The sequence below is a fragment of the Micropterus dolomieu genome, linkage group LG01 (genome assembly GCF_021292245.1).
Source record: "Micropterus dolomieu isolate WLL.071019.BEF.003 ecotype Adirondacks linkage group LG01, ASM2129224v1, whole genome shotgun sequence".
Taxonomy (NCBI): Eukaryota; Metazoa; Chordata; class Actinopteri; order Centrarchiformes; family Centrarchidae; genus Micropterus; species Micropterus dolomieu.
In genome coordinates this window covers 4,537,438-4,563,370 of record NC_060150.1, presented here as the reverse complement: position 1 = coordinate 4,563,370, position 25,933 = coordinate 4,537,438, and the positions used below count along the sequence as shown (strand labels likewise).

Genomic DNA, 25,933 nt, shown 5'->3' with positions numbered 1-25,933 from the left:
CCGGAACCTGTGGAAACTAAACAAAGCCGTGCATGGAGAAAACACTTCGAACCTAACAGCTTCATAAGTCCTGAAAGTCTGCACCCTGGCCAGCACTGCCTGAGGCTGCCGTGAACCATGAAGGGAACCGCTAAAAGCAAAGTAATACCGACTGAAATCAAATACATGACCGAGACAACCAGCTAGCTGTTTGAAGTGTTATTTAATTAGTTGGCACTGTGCTGTGTGCGTGGATGCACGTTGTTTAATTTAGATAAGTCTCACTTTGAAGCTGAGTGATTTGTTGTAGATATAGTTGATATTTGTAAATTTAAAGCAAGAAGGAAACCTATAGTACACAGTAAATTGCAGTGTAGTAGTTTGTGCTTCAGTTAAATATGAACATTAACAATGCAAAATGCACATTTCATTGTTTTGAGTAAGTTAGTCATAGACTAGGAATAATTGCGTGTCTGTAACTGAACTCTCAGCTGGAAGTTTATCTGACAGACTTGCATTTCAGATTCAACATGTTTGACCCAATTGCAGTGTATATACATAAAATATGTCCATTGAGCAGTTTTGGAGAAATGACATGTCAATACCAGCAGTATTCTATGCACAACTCATTTATTAATAAGTTCTTGCTGACATTTGGGGACGTGAGAGCTTCATCATCAGCTGTTCCAGGCAGTGTATTCATGCCGCAGCTCCAGTGGCTCTTTGTGCCTCAGTATTGGCAGTCACCTCACACACGTGGATGTGGACAGTCTTACAAAGACGATTTAAGGACAAGACAAGTCGCTTCAGTATGACAGCCGTGTGTAGGAAATAGGCTTGTGACTGTGGTGTGTTGGTTGTGATTGACAGGTGGTGACATCGGGGAGGCTGACAGGAGGAGTCAAAGTGCAGCCGGCCAGGAGACGGTGAGCAGCCTGAAATTAATTCACCTTCTAAAAAGTGACTGTATACACTATCAGTCAAAAGTTCGGACACACTTAGAAATGTCCTTTTTTTGTTCTTTAAAATGACATCAAATTGATCAGAAATACTGTGAAGACATCGTTAATGTTTTATATGACGGTTTTTGCTGCAAACTGCTGATTTGTAACGGAATATCTACAAAGGTTCATTATCCGCAACCATCAGCCCAGTGTTCCTATGGCATGTTGTGTTTGCTATGTCAAGCTAATCATTTACCGAGTTGAGTATCTGAAGCATCAGAAATTGTGGGCTCCTTTTAAAGGCTCAAAATAGCCAGAAACACATTACTTTCTTCGGAAATATTCCATTACAAATCACCCATTTGCAGCAACAATATTCAAATTACCAATGTCTTCACTCTATTTCTGATTAATTTGATGTTAATGGACAGAAAATGTAAATGAGTGTCTGTTTTAACTGGTATTGTATGTATATACACTATATGTTTCTGTTAGCACCGTCCTGATTCTTATGCTGTGCTGTCCTCCTCTTACTAGTGCTGTTAGAGTGACTCCAAATCCAGGACCGGCTGCTTGCCCTGAGCCAGCCTACTCTCTGTACTCCACAGACTCTGAAGACCAGGTAATGAAGTGAGCTAATTTACAATCGCTGCAAAAGACACGAGAGGACATGTTAAGCATGATAGTGATGTGTATGACTAAGCAGCAGTACACAGTACAGGAGAAAGCAACGTGTGAATCAAAGCGGCATTCAGCGGAGTGATATTGATCATGTAGAACAGGAATCATTGATTTCCAAACAGAAAGAAAACAAAGATTCTATAATCTGTATGATGGAGAGTTCAGCCCCAATATAACAGCTTCCCGTGACCATTTCACAGAGCTTGCACACTTCCATGATATCATTCGCTCATTATCCAAAACAAGCAGAGCCTTGAAAATCTTATCCAAGGAAGGTTAAAATCAAGGGGAGCTGGACTTGGTTGAAGATATTTGAAGACGTTTCTTAATTTCTGTGGGGTCGTCAAGGTGATGAATACCGCTTGGTTGGAACTGGTTCGAAAGAGGCCAGCATAGAGAGACCATCTCTGAACAGGGGATGAGTATCCTCCACTTACAATGCTGTTCTTTCATCTCTGCCCAAGAGAGTGAGAAAACCTCTTCTTTTTTATTTTTTTTATTATTATTATTTTTTAACACACGCTTACTGTTTTATTTATTTATTTTAATTTAATATATTATTTTCATATTCTAAGAAACTAACACGCCCACGCTTATTGTTTTACGTATTTACTTTTTTAAAATATTTATTTTTACGGAATTTTTAATTTTTATATATTTTTTTTTTATTATTTAACACACACAAACACAACTTTTGCTGTTTTATTTCCTTATCTAATGAAATGTATGAAATTAATTGTCCGTACGTACTTTATATATAGCTTTGGCAATATTATTTCTATACATTCATGCCAATAAAGCTAATTTGAATTTGAGAAAACACTCAAATTTGGCCTCACGTGACTCTACTGACCATAAAGCCTGTGGTTACAGTCGGGAGCACTAACGAACCGAGCAGTGTCCAACAGCTTGATAACGACCCCACAGAGGTTTAATAGCTGGACTCCTTGCCAGTTGCCTTTGATTTTAACCTTCCTTGGATAACTCTGTGTTAACGCTCACAGCTGTGTTCTGTCTTCTCAGGTCACCTATCTCCATAAGGGTCTGGACCGGTGTGCTGCCTTGCTTGGTGGCATCCTTCAGGCAGAGAAGGCAGGTCTGATGAAAGTACAATGTAACATTGCATTGAATAGTGCAGCTAATAGTTTGTTACAAGTAATGCTGAAACAATCACTTGATTAGTTGAGAGAAATGCAATCAACAGCACTTCTAATAAACCTTTAATCAAGCAAAAACACAAACTGTCCTCTGCCTCCAGCTTCTCCACTCGCTAGTTTTCTGTTTTATCTGATTTCTGTATCATTTATATCTTTAAGTTGTTGGTTGGACAAACACATTTAATACTTAACTGATTAATTAAAATCCTATTCTATCATAATGACATATGTCTCTGTGTGTGTCTGTAAGCCTTGCCAAACCTTCCGACAGCAGTGAAGGGTGGAGCTGCCAAATCAAAACCATCCACCTCGCTGGGGAAGAAGACCACCAAGAAGCTACCTACAAAGATAGGTAGGTGTGTGTATATATGTGAGGTTTAGTTTATTTGAGAAGGAGGACATCACAGTTACCAAACGTCAAGGACGACACAACAAAGTCTCAACAAGACTTGTTTTCATTGTGGTCCCTTATGTATGGCGAGTAAAGATGTCTGGAGTCATGAGGATGTCATATTACCAACAAACTAGATGAAGCTTTGGGGCTTTGGGACAGTAACATCTGGTGGTTTGCGAAACTCATAGCAACCCTTCAAAACTGTGGCCGAAGCTCCACAACACCTTTCTGATTTTAATAGTTTCAGTCTCACATGTGTGCCGTAGAAGTCCAATAAGCCGACGTCAGTGTGCCACACCTTAAAAAGAGTTGTGCCCCCCCCTGCTGGTGGCACTCTAGGCGATTGCATAGCTCATCTATGCCCAATGACCCTGCTGACACAATTCAATTCATATCAAAACATTTAATTTGGTATCGAAACTTCCAGAGAGATTCAGTCAAGACTGACTAATGACAACAGACTAGCAGGCAGGATTGATGAAGTGGTTGTGGGACTGTGTGTGTGTAGCAGAAATCTTACAGGTGTAGGTAGTTGCAGCTCAAATTTCAGTATTGATGGTTCAGGCAAATTCCTCTGTTACAATTGCCTAACTATGCTACACCTTCCCTTTGTCTCCACCTTCAGCCCAAAGGAGTTGTCAGTCAGTCCAGCATGGACCAGGCAGCACAGCTCCAACAAAAGCCCGTCAGTCTGCTGCTCCATCGGCATGCTCTGAAATGAAGCTCCACCCACCGCAGGAACGACCTCACACCCTGCTGCAGTCTCACTTACATCCTTCACACAACCAAACACAGCAGCGCCTCTCCCCTCCTGTCCCTCCACTACAGCCCCAGATGCCTAGCCCTCCACCACAGACCTCCGTCCCCCCACCGTCGGGCCGGCTGCCTCTCCCTCTGACAGACTGCCGGGCTGCTTCTGAAGCTCCACACGCGAAGGAAGAGTGTGACAGCGAAGAGGAGGAGTTTGTTCCCGTTAGAGACACCAACACCCACAGCACTGTCGAAGACGCTCACTCACGCATACACGCCTGCATCATGAAGATGTCAAACGTGCAGCTGGAGCCTGGACAGGTTGACGGCGTCCCTCAGGACACACAGAGCGAGGAGGACGGCAGTGCAGAGACAGACGTGAAGACAGTTCAGTATCTGCTGGGAGAACTCAAGGCTCTGATCGCTGGACAAGGTAACCAGGATCTACAGACACAGTCACCGCTCACCGCTCCCTTTGCAAGCGCGTAGTAGAAATGTTGGTGGCCGACACGCTCTGTTGGCTCTTGTGCTAAATAATATGTGTTGTCCTCTATTTGTCAAGACTGTATTCTTTGTAATGGTATTCACAGAGACCCAACAATTTCCACCATGAGCAAAAGGAAAAACTCCCTTTTAAGAGCCCACACCATTAATGCAGAAAAGCTGATTGTGTTCTCCCTCCACATTAGATGAGCCACAGCTGGCGCTTTGTCACAACTGATGGAAACACCTTCTTTGTTTTGCAGTTCACAGCTTGTTCCCAGTAACAGAAAAACCACATTTAGTGTGTGTGTGTCTGTGTGTTTGCAGGTAGTGTAGCAGAGAGGCTGCTCAGTCATCTAGAGCAGGCTGTGTCCTCACCACTGATGAATATTGGTAGTTCAAACATCCAGACTGAAGCGGACGTATCATCACTACACAGCCAGAACACTCAGCTCCGCAGGTAACACACACACACACACACACACACACACACACACACACACACAGTCCTTACTTTTCTTTCACTTCAGACATGGACCCTTACTGTGTGTTTGTGTGCGTGTGTCCAAGACGTGTGAGGCTTTTGAACCAGCAGTTAAAGGAGAGAGAGAAAGCAGAGAGACAAGAAAGCATGAAGACACTCTGTAACTCAGAAGGTAACGCCCTGCGTGTGTGTGTGTGTGTGTGTTGTGTGTGTGTGTGTGTGTGTTTTATGTTGCTCTCTGTGAAGTTCACATTCAGGACTAAAGGGATGGGAATATCGTGGAAAAGTCAATTGTGAGAACCAGACTGAGACAGCCGTAATCATTGAGATCAAATCCAAAAAAGGCTTGAAATATTTCACTTTGTGTAATGAATCTAGAATGTATGAAAGTTTCACTTTTTGACTTAAATTACGGAGGAAAAGGAACTTTTCCAGGATATGCGTTTCTCCACAGTGTCGGCTCTGCAGGAGGAGCTCACCGACGCTCAGTGCCGACTGCAGGAACTCCAGGATGACCTCACAGAACTACGGAAAGCCCTTCAGGACACACAGAGCCAACTGAGAGACAGAGAGTCTGAGAATGCCCTCATCAAGACAGGTTGAGACACACAGTCCTGCTGAGAGTACAGCTTGGTGATGCTCTAACTTCGCCTCACAGTGCTCTGACTGTGTGGTGTTAAAGGTGTCGTCTGCATCAGCTTGAATGCTCAGTCTACTATCCTGAGTTCTTCACTAGTGTGCTGAATATATGACTGAAGCCCATGTGAGACCGGGCCAGTAGCCTATAGATAATAAAGCTCTTAATTTTTTCGACTTCGATTTCACCGATGAAAACAAAACCCGGACAGCTAAAATACATTTAAAATTACAATGCAAAGTAAGTAGAGTGTCAATAAGAGATATAAACACACAGCACACAGAGAGATGCATTAATTTTAAGGCAAGAAAGATTTAAATTTAAATAAAATGCAGCTAATAAAAATTACCATGAGGCGTGTAAATTAATTTATGCCCTGTGGTGCAGAAACTATGTTACGGAGACACCGTTTCTAAATGACCGCAAATATATTTTTGACATTTACTTGCCCACATATCTGTTATAAGGTATTATCAGGCTATACGGTTGCTTCAGCCCGATCAAGAGAACTGCACAATGATGAATATATTGGTGGGCTTATTCCATAATGTAAATGTGTTTCTGTAGTGATATGTGTGTGGCTGTGTGTGCAGACTTGGAGGCCACTAGAAGCAGGTTGCTGGATAGCGAGCAGGAGAAGAGTGAGTTGGCTTCACTCGCCCAAAAAAGGCTGGAAGAGATAGGACATCTCAACAGGTAGGCCTGTGTGTTTGTGTTTATTTTGAGAAGTGCTGAAAATGCTGAAAATTCCTCGAACACAAGAATGCATTTGATAAAGGAAATCCCTCACATTTCTCGTCATCTGCGTCCATTTCAGGATTCTTCAGAGTCGGGCTTCATCTGATAGCCCTGTGGTTGTTGACGGCTCACATTTTGACAGACCGGAGCCAGCAGAGCCTCCCACAGACCGCATCGCTCAGTACCTGATGTCTATGGCTCAGCTGGAGCCCACACACACTGTGCATGAGTGTGTGGCTGCAAAGGGAGAAGGAAACACGCTAGCGCAAAAGGAACTGACCTCAGTCCAGCTGAGAGACACATTATCACATCCTGATGTCAAACGTGCAGAGACTTCAGCCCGCCACCAAAACTCCCACCTCGACCAATCGCGCTGTTTAGATGAAGTCCAGTCACGTGGGCGGCGGCTGGAGAAGGAGCGCAGCCGGCTGTTGAACTCCACACTGTCCCAGTGTGATGTGGAGTCCGTGCTGTCTGATTGGAGCACGAGGTCGGGGTCAGTCTGTAACACCATAGACGAGGCAGCGTTCAGAGACGGCCTGGCAGCTCTGGACGCCAGCATAGCCAGTCTGCAGAAGACTCTTCAGCTGGATCTGGGGAGGTGACGCTTAGCAGCTTTTATTTGTATTGTGCTTTCATGAAATATGTTGTAATGCATCCTCTCTGTTGTGTGCTGCATTTTTGCACCCGTTTTGATCTTTTCCTTTGATGAAGTGATATTTTAGATTGGAAATAAAGCAATTTAAAAAAAAATGAGTTCTTGGTTTTGATGACATTACTTGTGATGGACACACGGAACAGACAAGGTTTTAGCAGCAGCTTCATTACTGCTACTACTTCAACTGCAATAAAAATGCCAAGTTGTGACGGAAATCATTCTTGATTCTGTTATCTTTGAGGTTTCTAAAAGTCAAACATTGGGCCACTCGTTGAGTTCTTCCAGTATTTGTATAAATACAAAACAAAATGGCAGTTGGCGTTAAAGGCCTGGTTTTTAAAAAAAACCTTTTCTCACTACCCTTCAGTGGTATGCATACGCTTGGTTTAACTGCAACTGTCCATAGCTTTCTGCCTCCACACCTATACAACAAGTTCTTGGTCAGCAGACGTATGGTGACGTATGGCGCAAACATTTTTGTTGTCAGGTTTTGCAGACATTGCTTTCATTCTCCTAAAATGAGCTGGAAATGATCAATGGTGGTTGCTGCTGGTAGGAGGTGGAGTCTGTTTTCAGAATATTTAAGCTTAAACCAAGACAAAATATTCTCATTGCTTTGTGTTTTTTAGGTAATAGTAATGTAATATAAGAGTTACATTTATTAAATGATACATTTTTTAACCTAAATTCTTGATAGTCCCATATAATGTGCATATTGTATATACAGGATTTTTCCTGCAATGAATGGTCTTATGTTGTTTTAGGGAGGCAATCATTCAACTGTACTGTCAGTTTGGAGGATGTAGTTTATCCTTTTCCCCTCCCCTCATTCCCTCAGACACAAAATGGAAACACCTGTTAGTATTTACACAGTGCAGTTCAAACAGCACCACAAACCTCTTCCTCCAAAATGACCGGACAGTTGAAACAACACCTCTCTGAAACTCTCATGAAGGATTTTCTGCAGTAGGGTTGTATGAGACAGCGCTACTTTTAGCTAGGTGTACCTATTAAACTAGCAGCTCTCACTCTGTGTGAGTGTATTACTGAAAGTCCAATCTTGGCTGGTTTCGTCCTGAAACCATCTGCTAGAGGACCTTGTGCTGAGAAGTTGTCTGTCACGTATAGGAATTGTTTTTGTGCTTGATCGAACACATTATATATATTATGTCTGCGCTTAAATATTCACACGCAGCTTGACACATTTGTTTTCTTGAGGAATAAAGGTTTTTAAAGGTTTGATTAATGCGTCATATGGATTTGTTAAGATAATGTGTTTGGCAGAGTTTTAAGAGGTTTTATTTGTCTGAATGTCCGTGTCAGTAATTGGTGCCAGTCGTTATGACTGATATTAAAAAGATCACATGGCAGCCAGTAGGGCTGCAACTAAAGATCCTTTTCATTTTTGTTTGGTCTATATCAGTGTTTCCCAAAGTTCAAGATGACGTCCTCAAATGTCTTGTTTTGTCCACAACCCAAAGATATTCAGTTTACAGTCATAGATTAGTAAAGGAACCAGAAAATATTCACATTTAAGAAAGTGGAGAAAGAGAATTTTAACTTCATTTCTTTAAACAATACTCAAACCGATTAATATATTATCAAAATTGTTAAAGTGATTAATTTAATAGTCGACAACTAATCAATTAATCGTTGCAGCTCTAGCAGCCGGAAGTCTATTTTGTCTTTTAGACTTTCACAGTGAGATTCTCAAACTTTAGCTTTTGGGATTGTTTGCTGCATATAGCACATGGGATAAAATAATCAATTATTCTCTCACTGCTGAGAAAACCGTGTTTTTTTGCATATGTATAATTTGCTCAAAAGAATTAGATATGTAAAGACTATTTATCATGGTTGTAAATCCAGGGAAAACTACAGGGAACAGAGTGTTTGATATGATTGGTACATTCCCAATGAACTGCTGGCGTTACTCGTAGTCGTTGTCAGAGCACAGCAGCCAACAGACGGACATCAACATCTACTTATACTACTACTAACCCAAACAACTCAAGGTATGCAAGGAAATTATGGACTAATAATGTGTAAGTGTTTTCTGTCTAGACGATTTTAAAAGTACTTTTTATTCAACGTAAAAGAAGGAAAAGCTAATGATACCTCAACTGATATAAATCCCTCACAACATAAAGAAAGTCTCATAAATTTGGTCGATTTTTATGAAACTGTAAAACATGTTTTATTGGAAAAGACGCAGAACAAGTATAAAAACAATTGTCAGAAGCAGCGGTGCCTGTTTGGTGTCAGTGTTTTGGCACAAAATGCTGCACATTTTCACACAGCTGACATAGTGTTTACAAAAAGAGGCACACAGCAGTATGCTTTATAAAATTACAAAACAGCTCTGATTAAGGACTGCTCTAAAACATAAATACAAAAATTTGAAATGCAATGAAAAACACAAACACTAATACATTCCCTTTGGTAGATCGAAGCTAACAAGGCGTATTCAGTATCAGTGCAGTTGTTCCTCCCTGCTGAAGGACGGCAGATCAGGCCACATGGAGAGAGGACCGCCTCCATCAACAAACACCTCAACTACTGTCCACATGCACAAAACACCACATAATCCAACCTGACTGCCCTTAATAGTGCAAACCAGCTAGCATTAGCAGTAGACTAACAGAAAGGTCAATGTTGTAAATACAGAAATACACTGCAGGAAATGGGTCGTGTTCCTTTAAACTCGAGACTAGAAGGTGACAGAGGAAGTTCAGGAAAGTAATACTACACTGTCTGACAGGTGCAGCTCCTCAACAATGCACACCTCCAGCTGTTTACTACAGAGAATCAACATTATATGTGAGCAGGAAACAAACAGGAAACGTTTCTGACCAACGACAGACGGAGACACTGGGGAATTCAATTAGTCCAGCCAACAAACCTGTTAACACCGTCACATCCAGAGCCAGTGGGTCACAGATCTGGCCTTCATTTGAGATAAATCCAAAATACTGCAGCCTTAAAAGAGACATCTGACATTTTGAGAAATGTCTGCGTTGTTTCATTTGGATATTAGACATCTCCAGGAGAACTGAGCAAAGACCATCCACGGCTGACAATATTAGTAGTATTATTGTCAGTTTCATTTTTGTGCAGAGATACCGGAGGTCTAGATTGTGTTTAGCCTAGCTTAGCACAAAGACTACAAGCAGGGGAAAACTGTCAAAAGTGAAGTACGACACCTTCCCACAGCTGCAGAGCTCCTCACCGCTACACCCAAGAGTCACCCGTGTTTACTTTAGTCAGTATGGATAGCTGGTAACCCCACCATGAGGACAGGACTATTGGACACTAGCTCTGTCCCGTTTCCATTTTAAACACTAACTCAGTTCAACAGTTTTTGAGTCTGATGTTAAATATGAAAAAGCAACAACATTTAGTATAAAAAATACACTCGATTCTGAGTGTGATGTGCGCCGTATATAATTAAAATTTACGTGACCACAAAGCATAAAGATGACGGGAGAAGTGCAAATTTGTATAAACTATGACAGTATAGCTTGGGGTGTGTAGCTGGGACGCAGGTAGCGTGTGCATTCACCGCACCCAGCTGCTGCAAACATCTCCAATGCCAACTATTCCTAAACCACAACTATCTTTTTTCCATTTTCATTTCTACAACATATGTCGACTATATTAACATACAATATGTTAATTAGACATTAGACACTAGATTTGTGTAGTAGTGACTTTAGGTTTGGCTTCAAATTATTATTTCACAGAATGTCAGAGAGTTCTTTAAAGCAAGCATTTAAAAAAAAAACAAATCCTTCCCCGTGTGCAGCAGGCTGGCTGTGAGGCTAACCCTCTGTCTTTATGAGCCGTGGTAGAGGTGGACGGCGCTCGCCACAGCCTTCTTGTGTTTGTGCTCAGCCTGGATGCCGCTGCTGTAGTGGAGGTGGCTGCTGTCGCTCAGCTCCTCTGCCGTGTCTCCGAAGCCGTGGTAGTGTCCGTAATGCAGGAAGTCCCCGCAGTCTGCTCCCGTCAGCCCGCGCCAGGACGGCCGGTGGGACACGCAGCTGCTGGGACTGCTGCTCAGGTGCAGCGACCCACACATGTCGGCGAAAGAGTGCTGAGCAGGAGCTGCTGACTGCTGATTGGCTGGATGGGAGGACGGCGAGGAGAGGCTCTTAGGCGGCTCGGGGCCATCCTGGTCAGCGTAAGGCGCTGTGTGATGATGGCCATTGGTGATGGCTTTGTTGTAGTCATCTGCTTTTTGTAAAAGCAAATATTGAAAGTTACTCTCTTTATAAGCAGATCACGCCACATTATTTTGTGATCTCCACAAAACACGTTTAATCAGCGACAAATCAGTGTAACAAAAAAGCTGCAGTCTAACCTGAGCCGAGCTCCGGTGCAGAGTCCATGTTCATGCTCTCCAGCTCCTCACCTTCACTGCTCTGCGTCTGCACCAACACATCTGCAGCAGCCGGAGAAGAAAGATGCATGGACACATGACATCATATACACTACCGGTCAAAAGTTTTTTTAGTTTGAGTTTGTTAGTACTGAATTACAAGTCCAGTGAAAAACCTTAAATGTTACAAAAGAGAGCAGCATCCAATAATTTATATATAATATTGTCCGAACAAAGCTTCTGAGGGTGTATTAAGGGGCCGAGGTTGTTTCAAGGTGTTCACACATCAGGACAGCTGTAGACATTTGTTTTTGCATCAACTTTCAAGGCTTCATTTACATCCATTGCTTCAGAATAACCAAAGAAGGTAAAGACAAAGTTTAGGTCAGGACATGTACATTTCAGAGATATAAAATTTTCAGGGATCAAGTTATAAGCTAACAACTCTGACTTATTCTATACACTCTCAGAAGCTTTATTTGGACAATATGTGCAATATTGCAGCTAAAAAGGCAAATTAATGAAGGAAGACAGACCAGTGGGTCATCAGTTGATCCTACAGTGAAATAATGAACAAAACTCCTTCATTTAATTGTGGATTTTATATCTGAAAATGTCTCACTGTTGTGACTGCATCTTTCACTGTTTTCTGAGATTGGTTGTATTTCAGACTTTTATAAGCAAAGTGGTAGGTAAGGTGTTTAGTCTGTACCTTAAAAGACCCAGAAAAGTTATTTTGTCCACCACTTACAACAGTTTGGGTTACATGAGACTTTCTGTTTCTCCATTCTTTTAAATGGCCTGTGCACCAATCAGGATCTAGCAATGTCTGCTTTATTTATAACAATGCCAGAGCCCTATAAGAAAGGTACAACAGGAGAGCAGTAAAAATTAAATGATCTCACTGGATAAAAGTGTTTTGGTTTTTTATTGATTCTATTGGTGGAGATCACGCCATGGTTTACATCTTCATATATGATTTTGTCTGGTCTCTTAATGTGTAGTCAAAGTCAAATTTCAACTAATAAAACATATAACAGATGTCTTACTATCGGTTTTCTTGGCTTTCTTCATGTGACCCGTGTCCACAGCAGTCATCAGCCTCTTTCTGCTGAGCAAGCCCGGACCACACGGGTCACCGTTTCCATTCTGCAGTCCGTTCACATGGAGTCCGCCGAGTTGCAGCAGGTGCTTCTGGGTTTTAGAGATGAAGAGGACACAGTCCTGAAAGCCGTGAGCGTGGGCCAGGTCTGCTGCTGTCTGCCCGTTGGCATTCCTTAAACTGAACAAGAAGAACACAACACATTCATTTTTGCTAAATGATTAAAATCTTATTGGTGGGCTGCTAAAATGAGATCTCACTTATAAAGAGAAGATAATAAAAGAAATAAGTGGCCACAATTGTGAATACATTAAGCTATCAAATACAAGATTACAATACAAAAACTAAACTATCAAAACTAACGGAAGATCTATCCTCTGAAGTACAAAACATGAACAAGAAAGTACACAATTTACACAACACAGTCCTGTTAATGAAACAATTAAATTTAGATGAATTGTCTCTCTCAATACCAGACAAAATGAAAAGTTTTATTTTAATGCAGGCTGATAATGCAGTATTTCCTAGTGTTAATCGGATTGAATAATTTAAGGGCCAAAATTCAGCTAACAGTTTACATAGCACCAATATATAACTGTAATGACGGTTGACGTTTCTAATTTATCTGGCTTGGTGCTTTTGTTCTAAACCTGACTGACAGGCGTTATCATAATCCTGTGTTTTTGAAGATAACCCTGAACAGAAAGAGATAACCCGGCTCTAAAGGGGGGCTGATTATTGCTGGACATCCCACTGTGTAGCTGCACGTGTGGCATGGTGCTTAGATAATGGAGTCCTGGATTAACAGGGGCTAAAACCAGAGCTAATGCTGCGTTCCAGACTGCTTGGAACTCGGAAATTTCAACTGGGAATTCTTTACCGACCTGAGAGCGTTCCAGATGCGTGCTGGTTCATGACGCCGGAAGTGAACAAGAAACATGGCTGACTGTGATAAACTGATGGGCCTTTGTCAATCGAACCCTCACAAGTGCCCTTGCTGTACCTATGATAACACCGGTAACATATTTCTACATCAATTTACATGCAGCAACAGCAGGTTTCACAATACGATAGTATGTGTTACTTTAATGAAATGTGCAAATATACTTTATGTTTTTTATTTTATGGTTTAGGGACGACATTCAGCTGCTACTCTTGAAGTCGGAGATTTTTTTTCTGACTTCAAGTGTATTCAATGGTACTTTTTCTAGTTGGAAATTTCCGAGTTGCCTGGAACGCAGCATAAGACCAGAGTTAAAGTGGAGAGCCCTACAGAGAGCCCATGATGCGACTTATTTCCAGGTTCTTCTGTGACCTTTCAGATCGGCTCAGGCAATTTGTATTGTCTTGAGTATTTTCAGAGAATTTACTGTTAAACTGGGAGGAAGGAGACGGCCAGTAATGGTTTCTGAATGCTGAACAGCAGCAAGGTTTTTATTAAAAGTTTAAAAGGTTTAGCAAAGGAATACAATGACTCAGTATGGATCAGGGCTTTTTATTTGATAGTCCTCAACAGTAAGTCTGAAAATGTGTCTTGTCTGGTGTTGAGAGAAGCTCCTTTTATCAGAGTTGCCACACAGTTTAACTTTCTTTCTTCAATACAGATTGTGTGCTTGGAAGCTTCTTGACCTCGGGATCCGTACGAGTGACAAAAACATAATTTGATGCCCGCGAACTGGATTCTTCTGAGCTTTCAAACGCATCTCGTGGTTTTCAACAGTGGATGGAGCTTGTTCACTTATCACGGCGATGGCTCAGACGCCATCATGTGACACGCTCCATATAAGACCAGCTGTTATGATGCAGCGGCACTTAGGTCAAGGAGATGGGAGGTAGGAGCTCAGAAAAAGCTAGTTGGCAAGGTGAGATTATTTTGTTAGAAACAATGCCATCACTCATCACAGCAGATAAACGTTCTTATGATATTTTGTTTTAGTCAACCATTTAATTTTATTTATCTTCTGACATGCATTCTTTGTCTACTCTGCTTATTTCCCACTACAACAGCGCAATCCTCCTCCAGGTGACTCCTGAGGTCCAGTAAGCTCACAGTTTGTTAGCACAGTGTCTAAAAATCTGTTACAAGCATGCAGGTCTAGACATGACTATAATCAGTGTTTTCTTAGTATTAAAAACCAATCACGGCAGGAAGTACCTCGCCAGTTGGCCAGCTGTGGGAAGCGATAGTGAACACTGTAAGACGCTCGCTGATGCACATGTGTCAAGATTGTGCAGTGCCTTTTTGGACTCCTCCCCTCTTTCTGGGATTAGTTAAGAAAATCCTGTTCACATTCAGTAGCTGTAAAACATCAGAACGTGCAGGGTGTCTCTTCCAGCAGTTTCTTTACATAAAATATCAAATGAGCCAAAAGCATGTCTAAAACACTAAGTTCAAAATGTAACATGGTAGGACCATTCAAACAGTGTCAAATAAAAGTAATGGGTACTACAAGTTTCTACACACCGTCTTTTCTGTCCCTGAGGCTGAAGGTCGTGTTACAGACACAGATGTCCAAATCAACCACAACTCATTTGATTTCTTTTGAAGTTAAATCCAATACAAACCGTAGTGAAATAAAGGGGGAAAAAACTAAATATTAAAGCTGCATTCATTAATTATTTGATCACTTAGTTGGGTTAGTTAGGAGACATACCAAAAAAATAATATTGGTGTCAACTTTAGGACTAAGTTTTAACACTAAAAGTAGCTCCTCAGTCTTAGACAGTTTAGAGGTCCAGAGGATGCTGAGTCACTAAGACCTGCTGCAGGTTCTGTAAACGTTCAACCAATAAATAAGTCTTATATACATATTCTAATGTAAAATGACACCATCTATTCAATTACACTTACTTTTTAATTAAATTTAAAATCAATATTTTTTTCATTTAAATTTAAAGGTTCAGTGTGTAATATTTCTGACAATCTATTGCGATATAAGATCCATAACTATGTTTTCAGTGGTGTGTAAAGACCTTAATTAATAAACCATTACGTTTTTATTACCTTAGAATGAGACATTTATATCTACATAACTGCGGGCACCCCCTCCCATCGACGTCGCCACGTTGCACCATCATGTTTCTACAGTAGCTGAAAACAGACAAACAGCGCTACAGAGCGCGTTTCGTCACTATGTTCTTCTTCCTCTACTTCTGGTAGAATTCATGCAGCGCAGACAAACATCACTGTGTTTAATACGTACGTTACAAGAAGAAGAAGTAGTAGTAATATACAGCAGGGGTCGGCAAATATGTTTTGCATTGGAGCAATACTTTCAACCGTTAGATGGTGGATGAGAATATAAGCCACAATAATGACTTATGTCAACATGTTGTTTGGTTAACTTAGTCTGTAAGGTGCAGGACACAACCCGAGGTTTGAGTGTTTGATCCCACCTCGAGACAACTTTTTTGGTTTCTCTCTTAAACAAATTCCCCAGTATCTCCAGGCAGAGGACATTTAGGGGAATCACGCTCTCTGACGGCTCTTTCAGAGGTGTGTCAAGCAGCTACAGACTCTTTTAATGAGTAAAGCTCAGTTCAACCCCAAATACTGCATTACAGTAAACAAGCTTCTCGTGCTTTCATTTTGTAGGCAAAACCACTAAAGAGGAAGTGATTGTGTGAGTAACTGTTGTTGTCATGACTGGCATCTATTTCAGCACCGCTATCCAAGCATTTATTTATTTATATTTTTTGCCACTATCAAAGCACCATAATCTGCCCATGGGCCACATATTATTGTTGGCAGGCAGTTTTGGCGATAGTCCATAATCACAGAGTGAATGAATGTGTTTCCTTTGTCAGTGTTTGTGTAAACTTTATCTAATGTGTGGTTTATAATGGACTGTGGTGTTTCACACTCTTGGCTTACATTTTCTATGTTATCTGTCAGTGGCCAAGTCACAATAACATGGTTTTACTGAATAATTAAGTAAATATAATTTCTTAATAAATATACCTAAAGAACCTTCTTTTCATGACTGGCCACTCTGCTGTCTCACAAGAGACACCTTTTGTGCTGTTGTCAGCCACTGTAGCAGTCCTACGCTTTTTGAAAGGTTGGGGGGCAGTGGTAGACTGGATAGATGGTTGCAATTCACAACCCTCGCCACTAGATGCCACTAAATCTTACACACTGAACATTTTTCCTATCACAATACGTTTGTTACTTTACGTGTCATTCCATGCCATTTAGTCTCTACTGACTTATATTGTGCAGAAATGGCATGTTGTTTTACTTTTGAATGTCAGAGAAAAAATTGTCAGGTGACGTAAAGACCGACAAAGTGAATGTAGGGAGGTGGTCTGGGCGGATGGTTGGGTCAAATTAACACCCAGGAGGCTGCTTTTCGCGTCCCATGTGAAACTAACAACACTGACATATTTGAACTGATTTACCTCGACAACAAGTTCCCTGACTTAGTCCTATCCTGGAGTCTGAAACTCATGAAATGGCAGTGAATGACACGTGAAAAGCTTGAAATGCATAGACATGACAATGTTGGTGTGTGTGTGGCTAATCAGAGACAGATAAGGGATTGAAAAGACAGATCCAGTATACAGATATTTCATCATGTTTCATCATGAAAGGAAGAGACACGTAGAGGACTGGTGGGAAAATATGTGTGTGTGTCCCAGAGAGATGTGAAGGAGATTCCATCGCCTCCATATTGGTGACTCAGCAGCAGGAGGGGGATTCTTCCAGTAAAACGCCTCCTCCTGAACACACACACACACACTGTATCCCTTTCTTTACACACATACATGCAAGTGGAGCAGCGAGATGTTGGAATTCATTACATCAGACACACACACACTGAGTCACGGACACCTGGTGCTGTCATTACACAATGCGTTGTGTCTGTCGTCTTGTTCAGTCTGTTGCTGCAGATGCTGGCATTTGAGCATGCGGCTACAGAAGATGGACTGTAGGTCAAGTTTGGGCACAAAGCAGTCAGGAGCCTTTATTTTATATAAATATTCAGTGTCTGCAAGTCTGACTGGTGTATTTATTTAGAGTATTTATATATATAGTTTAATTGATAGTTTTAATTGATGATAAAACTTGATCAATTTCCAACATATGAAGCCTTTCTTTCTTCGGACACTGTGCTCTGGGTAGAGCAGCGAGCCCAAACCTAAACAGGATAATGAATTAAGGAGGCAGCACTGGTGGAAAACTCAGCTCCTTAACTAACCTACATAAGAGAAGTAAGTTGTGATATCGTTGTGGATAAGACGCCTGCCTTTGGTGTGAGAGACCCGGGTTCAATCTCCCACTGTGACCCATCCATCATTGTGTCCCTGAGCAACACACTTAACCCCTAGTTGCTCCAGAGGCATGCGACCTCTGACATGCATAGCAATTGTAATTTGCTTTGGATAAAAGCATCAGCTAAAATGAATAAATGTAAATATGTGAGCTCCTTGCATTTACTACTAAAAGTAAAAATGTAAGCAAAAAGCACCGAAAGTGTTAAATGAAAGAGTACCATGAACATAAGCTTTTTTGGGGGGGGCATATAATAGACAAGCAGATAGGAAATGAGGAAAAAGAGGGTTTTGTAGACCGAGAGACCACTGTAACAATCTGAGTTTTAGTTGAACTGCAAAACATTCAGGTATGAAGACAAATTATGGAATCTGAGGTAGTGTTGGAGTCAAGACCGCCCAAACCGAGACCAAGTCAAGACCAAGACCAGAGTTTATCGAGACTGAGACAAGACCAAGACTTTCAGGGGCTGAGACCAAGACCGAGGGAGGGCGAGACTGAGTCAAGACCAACACCAGTTCCCCACATTACATGACACACAATAAAATGTGGAACGAGATCATAGGTACTTCTCAAATTAATCTGACAGATCCACATTCCCATTAAAACACCCACATACAAACACTAAGAGCTGAAATCAACATAAGCATCTTTATTAAACACTCCTTTTCAATGCTTAACATCGCGGGTAGGTGTGACAGCACATTTTTGATTAGGGTCATTGGTTGCATTTGAAGCAATACGTTTTACATCCAATCACAGTCAGGATGTTAACAAATAAATCAGACAATGCAAAAGCAGTTTGTTATCGTTTGTCCCAACATTCTTGAGGTAATCTGTAGAAAATGATTCACCAGGAATGTGCACTTGCATGTGTGTGATTGGCCAAAACAGTGCGGGATAACCCTGCATCTGTTGCTCTGTTGTGTCTGACCAAGAGATCTGGCTTTGATGACTACATTTCTTTCATGACTGACACATTTGGTCGGGGACAGCCTAAAATCACACAATGTATAGAAACCTTTAGCTAACGGAGGGTAAAGAAGTCTGATAGCGGCTGTTCTTTTGAATGGAAAATTGCATAGAAAGGGTTGTGATGGCAGATTGAAGTAGATATAAATATATGTAAATGGAAAGTAAAAGGACAGAATACACAGGATTCAAGAAACACCGTGCTATTATCAAACTCTGATACATGCACTCATAGAAGCATTATGCCATCTAAGGCTAATGAGGTGATGACTGTCTGAGCATTTCCTGTATCTCCCTCTCTCTCTCTGTCAGTATGGAGATCGGGGGTTGGCAAACAGAGCACAGCAAATGTGATAATTGGTCCCATGTGGTTTTCAGGAGTGTATTTCTGTGTGTGTTTGTGTGTGTGTTAAAACACTTTGTTTGTTTGTTTATTTGGTCTTTTTGGAGAAGAGTTTTTTTCTACCATAGACTTTAAAATAAAAGTTTAAGTCCACATAGTTCACAGTAAGTTGGAATAAACTGAGTTTCATAGGGAGGGTGAAGGGTAGAGACAGGTACACTGTAAGTAACAAAAGGAGGAAGACAGAGAGATTTGAAACAGTAGTGTGATGCAGTAAGCAGAAATGGCTGAATGGTACCGACAGCTGCTTTTAAGAAAGTAAGTAAAGTTCATTTAATATAGCACTTTCATAGAGCAAGGTCACAAAGTGCTTTCCAAGACTAAAATATTTGAAATAAGATCATCATAAAAGTGAAGATACAACAATAAAACGTAAGCAACAACATCACAAAAACAGGAAAGTAATCAGACAATAAAACTTAAGCATTAACAGACCTTTAAAACAAACAAGATTACACACATTAGAAAACTTGAGCCGAGACAAAAGCCAGTTTGAATAAAAGAGTCTTCAGCTGCTTTTTAAAGGCGTCAACACAGACTGCAGAATGTATGTCTAAAGGACATACAGAGTGGGCGCCACCAGTTCAATTCACGTCTGAATTGGAAAGCAATTCCCCGAACAGCGAGTCCTCCACTCCGACCCGAGGTACTGGGGGCCACAGTATGATTAAGAAGCTGTCTTTCATGCTCCTCTGACAAGTTTTCTGTGAATAAATCGTTCAGTGTATAGGACCAATGTGCAATGGAGCGAGCTCTTATCAGCACCATCATGGGTGGCACAGATACAATGCTAGCAACAGCAGAGGCCAGAGCCAAGGGGCGCAGGTATCGAGGGTCTGATCTGCTGCACACAGCAGGACGTCTCATCGTAGGGGAGGCCCTGTCTGTAACCACACTCTGAATAGGAAAATGAACCAGTGGACGAGTCAGTTCCAGAGGACAGTAGGGGGGACTAGCGCTGGAGACAATTGCCTGGAATGAAACTGGAGAGGGTGAGGAAGATTCAGGGCTGTGGGAGTGTAAATAGTCAGAGGACAGCCCTGCATGCTGTATGTTAGCAGCTCCCATGTTTGTGGGCCTCCCCTAAGTTGTAATGAGATCTTTTTCCGATTAAGCAAAAATTATTTTTGTCATATTACTTAGCAATACACTGATCCACTCCTGATCCAGATGAGCTATACAGATATAACTTTATAACCAGTGAAAATGGGTGCTCTTAGTTTAATAATTAGCTTTTTCTTCTTTCTTGTTCTTCTTCTGCTTCCAAAAGGTGGCCAGTCAGAAGAAAGTGGGCTTTCATGGAGGGGGGCCTTAAACAGACAGGAGCTAAAACTGAGCGTTTAGACAGAAAATGAAAAGAGGTGCAAAATAAAAGTATCAACCTGAAAATGATCACAATATTGGACCTTTAAAATGTGAGTGAATGCCTAAAGAGACACTGCAGCCTTGAGCAATTAAGATTCTTCTAGACACATAGGGAAGTTTCTTGTCATGACCTACAAATGATCTGAATTAGAGTTGTATAGGGACAAGATTTTAGTATCAAAGGCATTCTGTTTGTAGTACAGTAGTATGTAGAAGGATGTAATGCAGTGTTTAATAAAGACCAAAGCATATTACTGAAAATGACACCACTGATGTGACTCATCATTTTCTGTGACCAATGCCTAGTAGCTCCCTGCCAATGAAATGATCATTAAACATCTGACCATTCCGTTTGCCTTATCATTTCCAATGAAGCTTTTGCATTTTCCTTTTCAGTGTGCCATTTTTTGACACTTCTAGCTTTGGTTCCAGAAGAGATGTGAAAATAGTGGACGGTTTGTGAAGCCGACCTCTCTGTCACTCTGAAACCACTGAACCATAAGCACCACATCCCTAAAATCTACTACTTTTGATTTTAGTAGAAGTTCTACAGCTGGAAATAAAACCCTCCATATCCAGCACATCACAGAACATGGAGAAGTTGAGGATTGATGCTTATGCTGATTTATCATGTCATTGGTAGCTCTCATTGCCATCCGGGAATAAATTACATAAGTTACACAATACTTGGTAACCCATGGTACTGTAATATATAAAATGTACACCCTGATAGAATAAAATCTTGTCTCAGGTTACATGTAGTCTTATATTTCTATGCAGATGGCTGACAAATTAACGGACCCTGAAAGCTGCCTGTGTGGTTGCAAATACGGCACCTTTTCCCCGAGGAACGAGCAGCATTATGGATGTAGGGCTCGGGTGGGGTGGGGGGGGGGGGCACACATGTGGCCCTCCTCCAGTAACGAGGACTAACGCTGCTGATGATCCTCTGCTGACGACCCGCTGAGGATTACGACGCGTCGTGTGTTGGACATTTATGACATGATTACTAAATTTAAAGCCTATGTAGGTTTAATGACACACATGTGTGTGTATGTGTGTGCTTACGATGTAACGACTGGGTTTATAATGAGGGTTAAACTACACTCTTACAGTGTACGTATGTGTGTTTGGTGTTTATGACATAATTAGTGAATTGTGTGTGTTAATGCCTACATTAACAACCACTTCTATGTGTGGCTTCAACATTATGACTTGACATCTTAAATTAGCTAACAGTATTACGAGCTGATTGTTTGACGTGGAATATTTAAAGCCTGTAAAAATAACATCACTAATGGGTTTATGGCTAAATGGCACACATACACAAACACACATGCCCACGCACACGCTCTTTGTTTATTTGTTAGGATCCCCACTAGCCGTGACCTAAAGCACTGATCCTGAAAAGAGTTTCAAACAAAACTGAGATGATGTAGGAAAAACTTTACATCTTAGCACAAGGAAAGTACTGAACTCAGTTTATATATGTGTGTGTGTGTTTACATTTTGTTATTGCCTAATTAGAGGTAATGAAGGTGTGCATAGGTGTAAAATCTGGACCTGATCTGAAATTGATAGACGAAAAACAAAAACTAAAAACTTTTAAAAAATGTAATCACAATTAATCACATGATTTTCTTTGATTAATTGCAATTGATCGCGTTGTTCTGCGCAAAATTGAATAGTGAATTCTTTCTTTAAAATCTCAGGGTACTGCTATGATGTTAATTTGTTAACTCAGGGTTCGGGAGCGGGGCCACGCCTCAACCACACCTCCAATCACCTGTCAAGGCTACATACACCGCTCCGCTCAGCCTGCCCCGCTTGTTTCAGATTGCTCGATGCAAGACAGACAACGATCCACGCTCAACAGCACACGCTTAACAGCACGCTTGTTTCAGATCGCTCAACCCACCCTTCTTTTCCCTTCCCTTCATCCATTCATCCCTACACACATCCACTCATCCTCTGTTCCCTCCATCCTCTCCTCTTCCCTCATCCCTTGATCCCCAACCCTGCTCCCTTCATCCCTCATCCTGTGCTTTTTACCAGCAGTATTCCCTTTACACAGTAGTAATAAAATATTTCTTATAAATCTCAAACATTAATTTAATCAAATCAAATCTATTTAATGCTACCAGGGCGTTACCTTTTATCTAGCTTGTTAAAAGAAGTTACCATCAGAGTCCAGAGCCACGATCATAACATCATCATGCACCTCCTGGGCAACAGGTCAACATATATAAATCTGTTTTCTTGTTTTCTTTTCTGAACAGGCATCAGCAGAAACATTTTTCTTTTATAAGGGAGCAGCGTAAACAGTCCACAGTAGCAAGTGTCCCTGTTAGAGTGAGGTGAAGTGGTCGAGCACAAGGTGTAGCGACAATCAGGCGCATTCCTATGAAACTGTCGTGCCTTTGCTCGCCTCACGCACATGCCCACATGATCTTTTTGTACGCAACGCGCTGTACATATCATTGGAAGAGAGACTGATCCTCGCTGTTCAGTGTGTAACTATCCACTTTGCTATGCTATTTCTTCAACATCCCGCCCCTCCTGTGACCCATGGTTTGACAGTATGTGTATTCAGAGCCAGTGAGCAACGGACTTGGACTCAAAATAATAAATATAAAACCGCGTTAACGTGAGATGAAATAACTGTTAATAATAATGCGTTAACTTGCCCAGCCCTACTTCAAAAAAACCCATCATTTTGGGTATTGGCCATATAGACACAGACCTGAGACCAGCAGCAAACCAACTCATGAAGATCTGAACACTGTAACTTTACAGGACACACTGCTGTAGGCCTAATTGATATGTACACAGAATAGGTGATTTTAAATATAAACAATTTTATAAGTTACATTCTTTTTAAAATTTCAATGCAAAATGTAGGCTTCTGTTAAATATGCTTGTTCCCACATTTTTGTGCTTGCTCCAGTTTTGACAAGGTGGGACCATGCAGCAAGGTGCAAAAAGCTTTTTTATAGAAAGAAATGTGGAGATTTTCATATTTGGAGAGACACAATTGCAAAATCCCAATAACTTTTATTCCAAGATCAGCACAAACAGTAGATGATCAAACATACAATTTCAAGATGTATGTATAAAAATTCCACCTCAAATCATGTAGAACAAATCATGAGGAACCTTAGATGCAACAGAACCAGAGATGTCGCCTTTTTACATTCCACACATTCTTCTTCCTTGTCGAAACTCGACCGCCAACAGTTTGGTTGGAGATGCTGCTTGCTGCTAATGGTGGCTAATGTAGCCTCTAGCTCTAACAGAGCTGAGGAGCGGGCTACAGAGGCATGTTAAGCTCACAGTTGCAGTGTATGAAAGGCCTCAGCGTGGGCTGCCTTTTGGTACCTTTTTTAAAAGACAGATATTCAGCTGCAAATATCACTCAGTTCCTAGTTAAAGGTCTTTGATCGTGCAAACTGATATGAATGAGAATAGTTTTACTGATACTATTTGGTCTTGAATCAACAAACAGCTGCAGAACTGGCGAACAAATTGACCCCAAACATGGATCCACATTACACACACACACACACACACACACACACACACACACACACACCAGAGTCAAACAATGGGACACACGCTGGCGGTGTGCATAACGCTTTGGTTTGCTGCATGTTTGGCGTGGACACACCTCCTGCATCTGTCCACTCTCTCTCTCGTCTCTCTCTCTCTCAGTACCTTTACATTAGAGCTACTCATGAGGCTGCAGCTAATTATCAAATAACACACTCACACACGTGCAGCAAACTATCATTGGCGTGTTAATTGCAGGCTGTTTTCTGACAGAAGATCGCCACGCTACCTTGAACACCATAATTATTAACACACACACTCTTACACAGTGTGTAATTACAGGTAAAAGGAGCTAAAGAGTGCAGCAGGTGGCTGCTATATCATATTGTCAGATGCCCCTTGGCATTTGAAAAGGGACACAAACAGAGGTAATTCATGTGCAATGCAGTTGTACGGATATACTTTCTGCAAATGAAATATTGAAAAAGAAAAGTTTGCAATATGCACATTGCCTTAAATTGTCAAACAGACATGAAGATATATATCCACATACCTGTGGTCAGTTACATAAAACAACTTTTCCCGCTTCAGTTTGCTCTTTACATGTGAGCATCATGATCACATTGAATTTGCAAATGCACCAATAGTGGCCCCCAAGGCCACCTCATCATCACATCTTGTCTTTGTATGCTATCTAACTCCTTTTGACTTGACAGATCACACGCAGCTCTGATTTGGCCTTAAACACAACCACACACGGCAGAGAGGAACTCCGCTCTCTTTGTTCTACCCACGTGTGTCCATGCATGCGAGACATACAGATGGCAGAACAAAGACACACACACACACACACACACACACACACACACACACACGTGCTCTCCTTATCGCACACATCTTCGTCTTTTAGTTTAGTGAATTTCCGTTTTATCTGGTGTGATTTGCATTTAACCTTCCAATAAATACTTGTGTATATGCACCCTGGATTCCTTAATGTTGCATCAGATTGAATCAACACGTGTTCAAGTGCCTTTCTAGTCATTTGACCACTGAAAGCAATTTATACTCCGTGTCACATTCACCCATAGTGAAACACTGATGGCAGAGTCTGACATGCAAGGTGCCAACTGCACACAGTTGAAAGAAACTGATCATACACACACATGGGGGGTTCAGTAAATCCAACTGTACTTCACTCAGACTGAAAGAGCCGGGGATCGAACCTACCGACCTTCTGATTAGTGGACCACCCACTTGACCTTTAAGCCACACAATAGAAATAAGATAGACAAAACTCAACACCACCAACACCAAATATAAATATAAAAGGAGCTCAAAACATCTGAAAACTGGTCCACAGCTCTGCTGCGGGTGCAACACAGAAGATCACTGGTACCCATCTACCAAGAATAATGGTATCGGAGAGGCGAGGTGGCAGAGCCCAAAGGATACTTAAAAACAGCATCCACCTAGCCACATCCTGTTCACCCTGCTGCCTTCCGGGAAGAGATACAGAAGTGTCTGCTGTCGCACCACCAGACTTCAGAGCAGCCTCTTCCCCCAGCCTGTGAGACTCCTTAATTCATCCTCAGAGCTCCACCATGCAAAATTATTTTATTTCTATGACTTGTTATTTATCCACCCTTCTACTGTGTATATATATACATATATATATATATATATATATATATACACAATATTTGTATTTAACATTGCTTTTTGTGAGCAGCATAGAGTGACCTACTACTTCATCTCATAATCCAACCCTGTGTTGTAAAATGAGAAATAAATCTGCCTTGTAACCTAATAAAATAAGTCCAGTATGAGTTGTCTGTATTGTATTTTGTTCTACTTTGTCTTCTATTAACGGTCTCATTTAAATCTGAAACATCCTACTGTCTGTTGATTTGCATCACTGCACTCATCACCGCAGCTTCCTTTCATTTGGCCTCTCGTCTCAGCCCTACTGTAAGTGGAATACTCT

General features: G+C 41.3%; 2 protein-coding genes across 4 annotated transcripts in view; one reads left to right on the top strand and one right to left on the bottom strand.

Moving 5' to 3' along the window:
• On the top strand, positions 1-6,992 carry ccdc14 (coiled-coil domain containing 14). Its single transcript, XM_046053049.1, has 11 exons — positions 1-141; positions 850-905; positions 1,461-1,545; positions 2,628-2,700; positions 3,012-3,113; positions 3,781-4,338; positions 4,716-4,848; positions 4,959-5,044; positions 5,327-5,470; positions 6,103-6,205; positions 6,327-6,992. The coding sequence occupies exons 1-11, from the start codon at positions 118-120 to the stop codon at positions 6,850-6,852; spliced, it is 1,890 nt and encodes a 629-aa protein (XP_045909005.1). The 5' UTR covers positions 1-117; the 3' UTR covers positions 6,853-6,992.
• A 2,081-nt stretch (positions 6,993-9,073) lies between these two features.
• ankrd10a (ankyrin repeat domain 10a) overlaps positions 9,074-25,933 on the bottom strand; it is a 40,523-nt gene continuing 23,663 nt past the window's right edge. For 2 of the 3 annotated variants that reach the window (XM_046052978.1, XM_046052963.1), the window contains 3 exons: positions 12,333-12,565; positions 11,266-11,346; positions 9,074-11,138 (listed from right to left, as the gene is read on the bottom strand). In XM_046052978.1, coding sequence (XP_045908934.1) covers positions 10,741-11,138; positions 11,266-11,346; positions 12,333-12,565 — 712 coding nt within the window. In that variant the 3' untranslated portion in view covers positions 9,074-10,740. The remainder of the gene's footprint in view (positions 11,139-11,265; positions 11,347-12,332; positions 12,566-25,933) is intronic. The other variant, XM_046052970.1, reaches the window with a different exon arrangement.